The 15,974-nt window shown below is 33.4% G+C and overlaps 1 protein-coding gene across 1 annotated transcript in view; it reads right to left on the reverse strand.

Moving 5' to 3' along the window:
• Positions 1 to 88: 88 nt before the first annotated feature.
• Positions 89 to 15,974, reverse strand: part of LOC123564683 (cytoplasmic phosphatidylinositol transfer protein 1-like) — a 58,860-nt gene continuing 42,974 nt past the window's right edge. Inside the window, exon 10 of the mRNA XM_045358427.2 lies at positions 89 to 14,395. Coding sequence (XP_045214362.1) covers positions 14,280 to 14,395 — 116 coding nt within the window. The 3' untranslated portion in view covers positions 89 to 14,279. The remainder of the gene's footprint in view (positions 14,396 to 15,974) is intronic.

Here is a 15,974-nt window from a genome sequence, read left to right on the forward strand (position 1 = left end):
GTCAATTTCTCTTTTATATCAGAACAACACTGTACTAAACCAAGTTACTTGTACAATTATGTTTTAGAACACAATGAAAACACAAACATAAAATAAAAACGTTTTTATTTCCATATATTTTAAAAGACAACAATCAACACATGACATTCAAGAAACATTTTCCTGTATCATTGATAATTTCATGGCATAACATAGCTATCAAAAGGTTGTTCAACACATTCGGTGGGACAATCTTTAAAATCACGTATCTCTAATTGCTATTGGCTTTGAAAGCGAACAGCATGGATCCTGACCGACTGCGCGGATGCGTAGGCTGGTCTGGATCCATGCTGGTCGCAAAGCCGCTATGTTGGTTTTCTCATGGCATGGCTCACTTTAAAATGCAATGATTAAGCTTCAGCTTGCCATAAGTCTGGAGGCATGCAGCTTTAAGACACTGACCCCAGTTTCGAATTCACATCAGCACTTAAAATTTCTACATACTGAACAGAAATAACTAAATATAAACAAAGTTAAAAAATTAGATGATCAGAAAACCTGACTGCACAGAGAATTTTTGAAAAAGATATAACATAGTTCCTGATTCTAATATTGGTCAAAACATTTATCAAGCAATGTGCAAGAAAAGCTTAATGTTAAATAATGATGATATGCAACAAAAAAAAATTGATATCTCCCTGCAATAATAAATCTTAAATAGTATCTGATTTAAATAATGTACCTAGAAATCTTTTAAGCGTAGTGTATCTTTATATGAGCCGCGCCATGAGTAAACCAACATAGTGGGTTTGCGACCAGCAGTCTGGTCAGGATCCATGCTGTTCGCTTTTAAAGCCTATTGGAATTGGAGAAACTGTTAGCGAACAGCATGGATCCATGCTGGTCGCAAAGCCACTATGTTGGTTTTCTCATGGCATGGCTCATATATAAGTTGCCTTTTCATAGTTTGTGCTATGTGACCAGTCTATATTCAACACACGTCTTCTGGGCTAACAATTTCAAATAAAATAAAGCAAAGATGTGAAAATTAATTTACGATGTTACGTTATAAAACATTTGAATGGCATGCTGGTCAATAGTGAAAAGTGCTGACTCTCTGACCTTGGGCAATAGTTTTGACTACTGACTGACAAGCCATTTAATAAGAATGAGAGAAATCATTATATTTTGTGAACATAAAATTTCCTTGGTTTTAGACCAAATGAAGTGTTGGTAGTAACATGAATTTGAGGCTACAAAAATAAGATCTAAAGACTTTCTTGTGTTTTATGAAACCATGTGATCAGTTCCCCTTGAACAATAACAATTTCTAATTTGCAAAATATCAATTGAAGTCATTGCATTGCTGCTTTAATTTAATGTTATTATTTTGAATTATTTTACATAAAAACCATTATGTTGTCAAAATTAGCCATCAGAGAGTCAGAAGCACTGACTGTTTAACATAAATTCCCAGTAAAATAAATGCTACCTGTTTAATAGCTATCAGACTTGATTTTAAATTTTCTGGATAAATGACTTCACCTTGTTGATTCTGGTTAAACAAACATGCAAAACCACCTTAAATAGTGAGAACATAAAAAAGTCATTTTTTACAAAGTGGGTTGAAAATACAGGAATAAACAAAACAACAATTTTTACACAGAATGGAACTATAGGTATAATGTATTACAGCAAAACCAAACTTCTCAAAGTAGATGTTTGGATTCTGTAAAAAAAACCCATCAGGTAGGAATTCTTAACATTATGCAAAATCGATGATATGGATTTTATTGTAAATGGTTTAATAAATTCTGTATATACAAAACCAACAGTATAACATGATCACAAAAAAAACAAAGTCTAACCTTAGGATAAGACCAATTCAATGGAAAAATCCTTATACATGATTTTAACAAGCAAATTCAGTGAATTAGTATCACCTGCCAAATGGGATAAATGTTTCACCTTAAAAAAATATTCTGTGCCTATAAAAAGCATTTAAAACGCAACTGAATTACTGTCTCTTTGAAAGCTACTCATTCCTTACTAAATAATAAATCAAAACACTATGTAATCATACTAGTCTGCCTATATATCCAGAAAAGTGGCCTAGAAATTGCCTTTGATGGCATTTTTTTGTTAATGCCCGACAGCCATGTTCATTGATAACTTTATAAAAATTGGAAAAGTTTCAGGGGGGCTGTCGCCTTCTAAGGGTCATAGTAAGGTCACAGCAAAAGGTCAAAGGTCAATAAGTGCATATTTGTTATAAACGTCAGATTTTCGCCATTTTTGCTACCTTTTAATATAAACTTGTAATTTTTCGGTGATAATTATGAATTTTAGAAGTAAATAAATTACTTCGTGTAGATTTATTGCATTTGAGACTGGCAAAATTCAAAACGACTAGAGTTATTTCTATAGAATGAGCTTAATTTTTCGTACGCTCTGATATTTTGTTCATTTATAAAAGCTATCTTTTTCATGTTTGATATTCTAAAACTTCCATTTTCAGGCTAACACTTTTTAAAAAGGCTATTTGATTGCCTATATGATTGTCTGTATGAACAGTACAGGTAGAAAAATTCTATGGCGCATATTATAAGACTGGTACAGTTAAACTTCGTTTGCTCGAATTAGGATTATTCGCGTACTACTCTTGGCTCGAACTCATTGTCAGGTCTATATAATGTGTACTTCACGTTGGCTTGTACTACTGATATCTCGAACACATTTTGCTTGTCCCTTCGAGCACTAGCGAACATAGTTTGACTGTAATAACTATTGACAGATCTAAAGATTCTTTCTGAAGCATAGAACTCAAGAACGTAAAATAGCAAACTCAGTTTGATTAAGTCTGTTTGTGAGATAGTATGAAATGTGCAAATTCTCTCAAGCATTACCTAAAATGGTCTATCCTGTCAATTAAAAATCTATTCCAGTGGTTTACGCATGTGATGTAGTAATTTCAGGAATGCGTGGTCATTTAGAAATACCATCTATGTACAAAAAGTAAGCGATATCAAAGGTTGAATATAGATATTAGATAACCGCAAATGTTATGTTGTTTTTATTTTCATTTCATTAGCATGAAAATTGTACTCATCATATTTTTGAATCAGCTAAAAAATATTTCTTTGCACATTAACATTAGGCTATTATAAGGACTGGTAACCGCTCTTCAAGTGTTTTCAATATCTACAATTTTGTAACTACCAGTGTTTATATTGGTTCTATCAATGTCACACTCAAAAAAAGGCTTAATAATTGTCAGTGAATTTGAAAGTATATCGAATATTATTAGTATTATCTTTATGACTGTGAATATAGGGGTAAGCATGTTTGTTTGCCTGTTACAACGCCTTTAGATTTCCAAGTATTTGGTTGGTAATAGAACCGGGTAGAGCAAACTTACCAGTGTATCACAAAGGAATCTGATGTTATAAAATGAAACAAATGTGAGCACAAGCTATAAACGTCTTAGCCTGACATATTCAATCGACAGTATTTGTTTATTATAAATCCATCGTTTTGAATTTCAAATCTCTTCTTCATGCTCAGTCTTCTCATCATGAAGAAAGTTATTTTTACACATTGTATATCTCTAAGTTACTATCGAACGGCCATAATTCATCATTTTGATTAGCTGAACGATCATCTGTCAGTAATCATGAAGATATCGAAAGGTATATTTTCAATATTTCGCTGAATCTGCCTTAATGTTACTATTATAATAAATCTAAAGCAACCTTTCTGATGTTTTTTATATCTATATTTTTACATTTTAATTTGTAAAACATATGAATGACTAATGTTTCATTGTCAAGATACTAGCTTTCTTTTCACAATGTAATCAAAGACATCCTGTCTGAAACCAAGTGTCAGAGTGTAAATTGTTATGATCTGATTCGTTTTCAACTGTTGTTTTGAACAGGAAGTGAGCGTGTGGAAGCAAAGCCAAAAATTATAAGATTCAAAAAAGAAATAGCGTGCTGAATTTTTAGAATAAAATAATGCAAATATCGCATTAAAAGCTTCGTTGATAGTTCTTGAAATGTTCTACTTTATTAAATTACAAATACATAAAATATGATGATAAATGTCTGACTGTTAGTAAAAAAGGAAACAAATTACAGCAAATGAAAGACATGGTGTATAGAGTAACTAGTTGAATTCCTACAGATCTGTTCTGTTTTGTTTATTACCGTACATGTTCTGTGTATTGTGACCTATATTTCAGTTATTCCTCTAAAATGGTCCTATTTAACAATCACCGCGTGGACAAATTAACATAAATATATATCATATAATGAATTATCACCAGTATTGAAATGATTACTTTAGAAGCTGGAGAAGCATTCCATATATGTAAATGTTACTTTCAACAGTACCTCAATCATGTAACGGCGGTCAATTAACCTAATCAGTATTTCTGGAGTCTCTACAAGTATTAGCCTTTTCCCCGCAAGTAACTGCCAACTTTTCCATATGATTCAGAAGTGGAGGACGCAATTACTCCTTACAATGTCTATTATCAAATCATCATGGAAAACATACACCTCTCCTTGGGATCAAACTTACAACCCCGCGATCCTTAGATCTGCGCTCTCCTTATTGAGCTAAAATACTTGGTTGTATTCATGACAGTAAAGTGATTTTAACTGTTTATGTGAGAATTTTTTATATATATTTATATGTAATTCATTTTCGTTGTAGTCTTCCTCCTCAAAACCAACCACATTTTTCCTTTCGCACACATTTATCAAAATGTGTACAGTATGTAAATAATCTTTTGATAGTCAGTTCAAAGCTAAAATTCAAATTTTATTGCTACCTGACTTTTGTTTTTATCTTTGCCAAATTTTGACAGATTTGAATGAAAATTGGACACATTGTTTAATGACCAGTTCAGTTAAACAAACGTAACAGCGATATCAACTGTGCGTACATTCATTGAGCCATATGACAGTTCAAATAAGGTACCCTAAAAATAAAACGTCACAGAATGTTAACCTTACGGTTAAATGAATATAATTCAGGCTATGATCGTTTTTATGTTTTATTATAATAAAATAATCATTAAACATTGTGTAGAACATCATTCAAATCTGTCAAAATTTGGCGACAAAAGAAAAAAAAAATCAGGTGTGGAGTTAGAAAAGTTGTTGAGTTGATTATTAATAAATGCACTATTTTGCTTCCTTTAGTACCTTAGAAGTCATTTTCAAAAGTTCATTTTTGACCTTGACATGTCTGTGACCTTGAAATTACATTAAAATAACCCTTGGATACGACAGTACCAAAAATATTTTGCAGTTGATCTACATATTAGATTGGCAAACATGTCAAGTATAACACACTTTGCCATCGTATGCCACTTTTCCTAGATATATATTATTCTATATATAATATATATATATATATATATTATGTATATATATTTTTAATATTATCATCAGTTCTATTTACAAAATACTAAAGAGCGTTGAAAAACAATATTTAAACCAATTTAGATGTTTTATAAAAATAAAACGAGTGAACAGCAGTATAGTTTATCTGTAAATGCACTCATTTGACCTTTGACCCCATTATACTGTAATGAGGAACCCCATAAGGCGACAGCCCCTTTTAAATTTAATGTTTGATCCTAAGGAACACTTTTATAATAATATCCGAGCATTAACAAAAAATGCCATCATAAGTCACATTTTCCTCAGATATTGGCAGACTATACATATTAAGTACAAAGGACCATATATCTTACTTTATTAGCAATCTGTCTGAAACTTGTAGGGCCACATTTCCCTATAGCAGTTAACATTTCTACCATGTGTTAATGCAATCCATTAAACCATGTCCGAGATATGACTACGAACAGACAGACAAGTAACTATTTACTTACTTTATATGTATGTAAAAAGGACCATCAATCTCGTCTTTCTCAAGCAATCCAACTGAAAATTGCAGGGCAGCATTTCATCATAGCAGTATTAACATTTCTATCATTTTTTTATTGAAATCCTATCAGTTCTGAGATATGACTCCGGACGGACAAAAACACTATATATGTACCATATATATAATAACAAAGGGCCATAAATCTTCCTCAACTAATCTGAATGAAACTTGCAGGGGCTGCACTGCCCTATAGCAGTTAAAATTTCTACCACATTTTATCAAATGGTGTCTGAGATATGACTCCAGACAGACAGAAATTGGAATAAAAACACAATGCATGTAATAAATATACATGTACAAAACGACACAAGTCTTGTTTTACTCAGGCAATCTGGCCGAAACTTGCAGTGTGGCATTTGCTTACAGCAATTAACATTTCTACCATGTTATGGGACAAATGGACGGACAATGCCGAAACTATATCCCTCCACCTAATGTGGGGGATAACAAAACATTTAACTGAATTTAATTTATTACAAATTGCATAATTTCTACTACTATATATAAGAGATGGCACTGTAAAATGAAAATCTTTTTCAGACACTTTAATGTCTGTACTTTTTTTTTTATTTTCCTGATAGATATTCAAAAATTTCATCTTTTCTTTTCTAATTACTGCTGTTTTCCATGATAACCCAAAATATTGTGGGTCTCTTTATTTTACTCAATATACTGTGTATCTTAATAATTTTTTGTATGTGTTTCTTATTATCATGAACTCTTGTGAATTCTTGATTACTGCTGATTATCATTTTTCACAGATGCAGATCACTTTTTGACTATCTCCAGAAATGTCTTTACACACGCCTGTACTTGCCAACCTATCCACTAAATACAAATATAACGAGAGCTGTCTGTAAGACAGCCAATGCTCAAATATTTGAATTGTTGTCCAAGAAGCAGGAATATTACCATAAATGTTAAAATATCTACAGAGTTTTAATCCATTAATTTTGGAGAAAGTAACTTGCATGTAAAACTTAAACCAGGATTTTCTAAGTCCAAAAGCGGGCATAATTTGGCCAAATTACATGTCAGAGTTATGGGACTTGACCCAGTGAGGTTGGTAAATGTCCTAGAAAAAGAAAAAACAAGAGGATCATGATGGTCCTGAATCGCTCACCTGTCCCCACATGAACTGAGTATGACGCCGTTTTTTCCATTATTTGACATAGTGACCTAGTTTTTGAGCTCATGTGACCTAATTCTGAACTTGACCTACATATCATCAAGATAAAAATTCTGACCAATTTTCATGAAGATCCATTGAAAAATATGGCCTCTAGAGAGGTCACAAGGTTTTTCTATTATTTGACATAATGACCTAGTTTTTGAAGGCATGTGACCCAGTTTTGTACTTGACCTAGATATCATCAAGGTGAACATTCTCACCAATTTTCATGAAGATCTCATGAAAAATATGGCCTTCAGAGAGGTCAAAAGGTTTTTCTTTTTTTAGACCTACTGACCTAGTTTTTGACCGCACATGATCCAGTTTCAAACTTGACCTATATATCATCATGGTGAACATTCTCACCAATTTTCATGAAGATCCATTTAAAAATATGGCCTCTAAAGAGGTCAAAAGGTTTTTCTATGTTTAGACCTAGTGACCTAGTTTTTGACCACAGCTGACCCGGTTTCAAACTTCACCTTGATATCATCAAGATGAACATTCAGACTAACTTTCATACTGATCCCATGAAAAATATGGCCTCTAGAGTGGTCACAAGGTTTTTCTATTATTTGACCTACTGACCTAGTTTTTGACCGCATGTGACCCAGTTTCAAACTTGACCTAGATATCATCAAAATGAACATTCTGACCAATTTTCATGCAGATCCCATGAAAAATATGGCCTCTACAGAGGTCACAAGGTTTTTCTATTATTTGACCTACTGACCTAATTTTTGACCGCACATCACCCAGTTTCGAACTTGACCTAGATATCATCAAGATGAACATTTTGACCGATTTTCATGCAGATCCCATGAAAAATATGACCTCTAGAGAGGTCACAAAGTTTTCATATTATTTAGACTGCACGTGACCCAGTTTCAAACTTGACTTAGATATCATCAAGGTGAACATTCTGACCAATTTTCATGAAGATCCATTGAGAAATATGGCCTCTAGGGAGGTCAAAAGGATTTTCTATTTTTAGACCTACTGACCTAGTTTTGAACCGCAGTTGACCCAGTTTCAAATCTGAACTAGATATCATCAAGATGAACATTCTGACCAATTTTCATGCAGATCCCATGAAAAATATGGCCTCTACAGAGGTCAAAAGGTTTTTCTATTATTTGACCTACTGACCTAGTTTTGGACCGGACGTGACCCAGTTTCGAACTTGACCTAGATATCATCAAGATGAACATTCTGACCAATTTTCATGCAGATCCCATGAAAAATATGACCTCTAGAGAGGTTACAAGGATTTTCTATTATTTGACCTACTGACCTAGTTTTTGACTGCAGTTGACCCAGTTTCAAACTTGACCTAGATATCATCAAGATGAACATTTTGACCAATTTTCATGCAGATCCCATGAAAAATACGACCTCTACAGAGGTCACAAGGTTTTTCTATTATTTGACATAATGACCTAGTTTTGGACCGGACATGACCCAGTTTTATACTTGACCTAGATATCATCAAGATGAACATTCAGACCAATTTTCATGAAGATCTCATGAAAAATATGGCCTCTAGAGAGGCCACAAGGTTTTTCTATTTTTAGACCTACTGCCCTAGTTTTTAATTGCACGTGACCCATTTTCAAACTTGACCTAGATATCATCAAGGTGAATATTCTGACCAACTTTCATAAAGATCCCATGAAAAATGTGACCTCTAGAGTGGTCACAAGCAAAAGTTTACAGACGCACGCACGGACGGACAGACAACGCGCGATTACAAAAGCTCACCTTGTCACTTTGTGACTGGTGAGCTAAAAAGGCTATTTGCCTTTAAATGATAACTATATGTACTTGCATGCAAAACTTTAACCAAGGTGTGATGCAGACACTGGTGCCAGGGTGAGTAGAACAGCTCAGATTATTCTTTAAACAGTCGAGCTAAAAACAAAAAAATAAAACACCACCATCCCTACATTTGCTAAATGTTACACCTCCAGGGGCATTTATAGGGGAATATATGGTATAACATATATTCACCAGTTACTACAGCAAGAAAAGCAATAATTTTCCGAAAACTGTTTAAACAAGCATTTATAGTACTTAGATCAATTCACTTCAAAGCAGGTAGTCTTAAAATGAGCATAAATTCTATACATAAAATGTAAAAAATATTAAATTTTAACATAAAATGATAACAGGGTTATGGATAGGAGGGGAATGTAAACAGCATATATAAATTTGTTCAGCAAACACTTAAAACAATAATTACTATGTATAATAAAACTAACAAAAAGTACCAGTATAGGCCAATACAAAAGTGTAAACCAAGGTCCAACATTCTAAATCTCAATATGGAGACCAGTCTGTAAATTCAAGCATTTGACTGGCTAATTTTGAACTCAATATTCAAACTGACCAATGGCAAAGCTACATATGGACATTGGTCTCCAAACTCAACTTTATAACCTTAAAACCAGACTTTAACAAACATGTATATACAAACTGTCAGCAAAAATTGACCATCTTAAATGTGATGTATTGAGGACTTCTATAGAATCTTTTTTATGTATGGAAAAAACATGTTGTTATAACATCTGCAGAATCCCGAGGGAATGAGTGGCAACTAAACCAGTTAGAACCTAGGCACAAACATATCCTGAGGGATTATGCAGATGCTATTACAAGAATTGCTGTTTATGCATAAAATATGTAAATGAGTATTATGTGGATAAGTGTTCATTTGTTAAGTTGTTTCATTAAGTTGTTTTAATTATGCAGTTCTGTTATAATTTTACCATGAAGCACATACAAATATATAAAGGGGTCTCAACAGGATATGATCTTGTTAACTCATGTTTACTTGCCTTTTAAAACATCTTTTGAACAGCTGTTTTATGCAAAAATATTATTTTTCGTGCATTTTCAGTTTTACTATTAGGCGATCACCAACTTTTCTAACTGACCACTAGATAATGTTTTTAAAATTTTCAAAAGCCTAATGTTAAAAAATTCAGATAGAAGACCCTTTCTAACATGACAGTCATATATCAATAATGATTTGTCAGAAAATAAAGAGGATATTAGTTTGTTTCAAGACTAAAGTACCTTTCACTGGGGGAAATATCAGATACAATACAGTAGTTTCATTACTGACTTAGCCACGAATCTTACATGTAAAACATACAATGTTTGTACTAGGAAAGCCAATATACAGCTAAACTTGTCTTTGTGGCTAACTTTATTGAGCAGCCATTTGCAACAGCAAGTCAGCTAATTTCCCACACAGATATCTTGTTATAACTTCAACTTACCTTAAGCACCCAGAATAAAAAGATATACTGATATTTTACTTGTCGAATAATGACAAGCAATGGGAATTAGCATCTGGGTACACTAATTTTTTCAACGCATTGAAAAATAAGCCTGATTTGATATTAAATCAACATTATGATAAGGGATCTGTGTCAGGTAGACTGATCTCTTTCCATATTTCTCAATACAGTCAAACTTTGTTCACTCAAACTCAGATAATTCGAGCACCACCCCTTGCTCAAACTCCTCGTCAGGTCCCGGCAACGTCCCTAAATACCGTTAATGTGAATTGTTTGATGGCTCAAACAAGTGATAACTCTAACAAACTTTGCCGGTTCAGTCTCGATCAAGAGAACAAAGTTTGACTATATTACAGCATGGTCAAGATGCCACATTCTTGAAAGACTGCATGGCACCAGTCTATACAACAGAAATTCCGAGTTAAAAAATAAGGGTTAACTCAAACATTCCATAAATTACAGATTTAATATAAACGGACATTACTCATGTGAAATTCACTGTAAAGCCTGATATTAGCTACCACTTGATGGATGGACTGTCCATCAGAAATACATGATAAATTAAATGCATTATCTCCCTCATTTCTACTGCAAGAGAATAAAAGCTGTAGCATTTCTTTAAACCTTACCATGCTGGACACGATTGGTTCTGCCTTTGAGACCAGTGTAGATCATGATCAGCCGCGCAGTCTGATCATGATCTGCACTGTTCGCTATTCAGTCGGTATCTGTTTGGTAAGCACCCCTTTAATGGTACTGTCCAAATTGGAAGATGGACAAATTCATTATAGAAATTTAGCATGGTAAGGTTTATGTATATTCCTTCTAGTCTCAAACAACATTGTTGTTTTCACAACAGTCATATAAACATGATATGCCTGAATCTTTAAGTAAAATAAATAAATGCATAAAATACAAATTTCACCAAATTAACACATTTATAGCAGTTTACCGGTACATAATATGAGTATTGTGAAATCTGATTATTTGCACATCTATATCATTACAAAATTAAGAAATAATGTATAGAAAGACCATGTTTTAATGATATTAATACACGAAAACAGGTTATATGTCTGCGGAATACTTTCACGAGGGCATAGTGTATTAATTTAAGTAAAACACCAATTTTCTATATACTGTTTTGATTCTAATATGCCTTTTATCTAAAACAGTAGAAAAATATATAGAGGATAATTGTTGGTTTCGGTGTAATATCACGTTATAATTTCACCGAGTGGGCACCAAAATAACAACTTTTGGTGTTCACGAGTGAAATTACCGTGATATTACATCGATACCAACAATTTTTCTGTTTATTTTATGTCTAAAACTCTACTTTTGTTGTGTTTATTTCAATAAAATGTCGAAATTTGCGGGAAATTTTATCAGGAAGCATCGCAAAGATGACGTCATTTTAACGACGTCATCGTCATATTGTTTCCGGCTTTCAGTACGCTCGGTAAACTTTTTGACGTTAATCCGGGTATCAGATTTGATAATTTTCACTGAGTGGCCAGTGAGTTTATCAGGATATAATTCACCGTTATATTTCGATAAACCACCGAAAAACATAAAATAAATTGGCGTTCTTTCTTGGCCACGACAAAAACATTGACCTCATCGCAGGTTAACATGACGTAATTTAAGCGTAAGCGTATTTTAACAGAAACAAGCATATTAGAATGTCATTTAAATTAACCACCTAGTCTGAAAATGAAGATCTTACATGCTTTCCTGTGAAAGAGAGTGCTTCCACAAACTGACAGCATGGAATGGAAAAACAAGTGCTAGTGATATTTTTTATCTATGCTGTTCCAAGGGTTAGGAAAACACCTGCCTTACTCAAACGGATATGTTAGATTCTTTTTTCTTGTCTACCATTAATATTATTGCAAGATTTTCAAAGAAATTGTAAATCAAATATCATTAATATACCAGGGCGTCATAACATGATGTCCAGTTCTGCTTAAAGTAGAAGTGAAACTACCCTTTTTGACTTGATGGTTTTCAATCAGATTTCCATTTTTTCCTTTACTACTGGATTATCTTTAAAAACAAAATTCATTTGATTCTAAAGTACCTTCAAGAACAACTGTGTATCAGAGAATAAGTTCCAATTGTTTTTATGATCTTACTTAGTATCTAAAAGGTAAGCATTCATTACACACCCTACAGAGAGGTTAAATATTTTATTATACATAAATACTGACTTCAAATAAATAATTGAGCACTTAATCAGATCCATTTTTCAGTTAAATGTAACATGGACTAGATATGTGAGTTTTAACTATATTTTGATCTTATGATGCTTTAAGCAATTTTGGGACTAATTCCACATGTAGGATGTGAACCTACTTACATTTCACAGAGAGGCTGTATTTCATATTCGAATATGTCAATTATTATATCTCTAAACAAGCATCTATCAAGAGCACATCCATCTGTTAATGATACAATCAATTTTATTTGTTTGTTTGTTTGTTTTGGTTTTAACGCCGTTTTTCAACAGTATTTCAGTCATGTAACGGCGGGCAGTTAACCTAACCAGTGTTCCTGGATTCTGTACCAGTACAAACCTGTTCTCCGCAAGTAACTGCCAACTTCCCCACATGAATTATCAGAGGTGTAGGACGAATGATTTCAGACACAACGTCTTTTATCAAATCGTCACGGAGAACATATGCCCCACCCAGGGATCTAACTCGCGATCTGTAGACCAATGCTCTCCCTACTGAGCTAAGCGGGCGGGCTACAATCAATTTTAACTTAAAGTCATAACACACATACCAAAATAAGAATTTATCTGGAAAAATAACAACACAACTGAGAAAACAGACAAAAATATTTAACCATGTAAATGTTTTCATTTCTCCAGCTAAATTTTATTAGCAAATTGTTATTCCAATTTTTAACATTATTTTTATTTACTTTATGTATGGTCAAGAAATATGCACAAGTTCTGCAGACAAAATATTGCTTGACTTTGGGAATGCAATATTTTCCAAAATAATGAGACTCAATATGCAATTCTCCATGCAAAGCTAACTATCTTTTTATTACATATGCATGTACACTTATAAATAATATAAATTTGTTCTTTCATTCTGCCACAATAAAAGAAATAATCGCTGTTGATGAACTTTTTAATGTGACAACCCACATTAGAATGATGTCAAGAACCAGATATGAAATGTACATGTCACTTCTCAGGACCAAGAGAAAGTACCTGGAGATCAAAAACAGGTAACTATTTAATATAATGATAACTCTTTTTCAATACCAGTGACCTATGACTTTTATTGCATATTTTTGTTCCTTCAATATCAAAAGTTTGAAGAAATTCTATTATTGGCTAAAATTTCGCCCATCTCATATACAAGTAATTCTAGACTATGCCTTTAAACTTAATCTATTATTCAATGACATTCAGACAGGTTAAACATTTATATCTTGCCGGGTTTTGTACTTGAGTGCCAAAACTGATCAGTGTCAATAAATCAGAATTTTGAAAACTGCCACATGAAGTATCCGCAAAATCAAATACGAATATGATATCTATTTAAGCTAAATCCTGGAATTTATCGGCTCTACTTCAATATGCCTTCAGCATGAAAACCATTTCTTTGTTTCACTCATCAGCTGTTTAAATCTTAAACTCTCTGCAAATATACATTTTACAAAATCTTATATCTTACACATCAAATAACCTGAGAAACTTAAGAAATATTATGGTTTTGATTGAACAACAACGTGGTGTTTCTAAGAACAGACTATAACAATTCGTCAAAGTCAAAAATAGTTGTATTAATTTAAAAACAGACTTTAGCAACTGGCTGCCAGTGGGAAACTATAAGTTTACACTATTGTATTTTGATTTCTTCAGCTTGTGGGATTTCACCGATTTCCTGCATGACTTTCTCGTTGGTCTCTTTCTGCATTTTTCCCTCGTACAATCGTATATCATCTAGAGACATATCTGAAACAGGTGTCAATAAATATATATCTACACCATTTTAACAGTTTTTCTGTTATGTAAGGGTTATCTATAGCTTTAAATAGTAACAAAATCAATATTATGTATGAATATATACTGTTTTATATAATTTCCTTAAGTTCGAATTCTTTTCTTATGTCACACTGTAACACAAGCTGTCTGTAAAACATCTATTCCATCCAAGATTCAGTCTAAAGTACACTGTGACCTTGGCCTTTGACCTAATAAATTTAAAAGAAAACTAGAGCTGCCTTTGAGAAAAGCGCATGTCTCCAACAACTGTCTAACCATCTGAATAGTAAGCCTGTCTTTATATAATGTTTACTCACAGAAAATATACCTTTGATAGTTTTGGAGTAAGCGGCCTATGGGTAAGTTTTGGAGTAAGCGGCCTATGGGTAAGTTTTGGAGTAAGCGGCCTATCGGTAATTCAAGGGCCATAATTCCGAAGTGCCTGGACTGATTTGGCTAGTTATCGAACTTGGCCGAGGACTTATTGGCAAACACATTTTGTTCAAGTTTGGTGAAGATCGGATGAGAAATGTTCGTTCGACTTAGATTGCTGACAAGATTTGTGACAGACTGACTGACACACAGACAGGAGTAAATCAATATGTCTCCCACATAATAAGCCACACTCACCATGGCATAATCGGCATTTATGGATCAAAAACAAGTTTTAGCCTACAGGCCAAAGACCTTGATCTTCAACCTACTGATCCCTTAAATAATATGGGCAATCTACTGACCACAGGTAATTATTCAATGAAGTTTGAATGTCTTAAGCCCAAGCATGCTCCAGTTACTGATACGAAACAGTTAGTCTAAGGGTAACTGTGACCTTGGCCTTTAACTTGCTGACCCAAATAATATTACGAATGATCTCAAGCTACCATCCTATGAAGTTTGATGCCTGTAGACTAAAGAAAGGGTCATCTGCTGACAACAAGAAATCATCCTTAACAGTTCTACAGCTGTCAAGAGTTATCGTTATTAAAGTGAAAACAAATGGTCAACCAATGGCAGGACCAACCAACATGAAAGCAAAACAAAATAATCATGATGACTTCTTTGAATCAGGATTAATATTTTTAGGGTTTTAAGACCAGCCTAAAAAACAGGGACCTTATTGGTAGATTCTAAGCTAATCCTTGATGCTGACCAACAATAGATAAATTATGGAGAGGTTATGAAGACAGCAACATCCATCATGCCCTCTAGCACTGGCTTAAGCTGAACTCTATTACAATAATATACAAGAGCTCGTCGAACATGAAATGCCCCCCTTGATGCATTTAGTAATAGCAAAATGAACAGAAATTATAAGCTCACTGTAAACAAAAGTTCTACCATTCCAGTTTAATCTGACCTTGACCTTTAAACTATTAACCTAACAAGAGATTACAGAGTGAACTTGGCGCCATCCACTGAGCCATTTTTGAATGTTCCAAATTTCAAGACTAGCTCAAGGTCAAAATCAAGGTCAAATTTCATTTCAGTACAAAACAATGTGTATGTGGTCCAAATTTGAAAGCTGTGGCTTGAGAAATGTGAAAGAAGG

This window comes from Mercenaria mercenaria, chromosome 2, assembly GCF_021730395.1.
Source record: "Mercenaria mercenaria strain notata chromosome 2, MADL_Memer_1, whole genome shotgun sequence".
In the NCBI taxonomy this organism is placed as follows: Eukaryota; Metazoa; Mollusca; class Bivalvia; order Venerida; family Veneridae; genus Mercenaria; species Mercenaria mercenaria.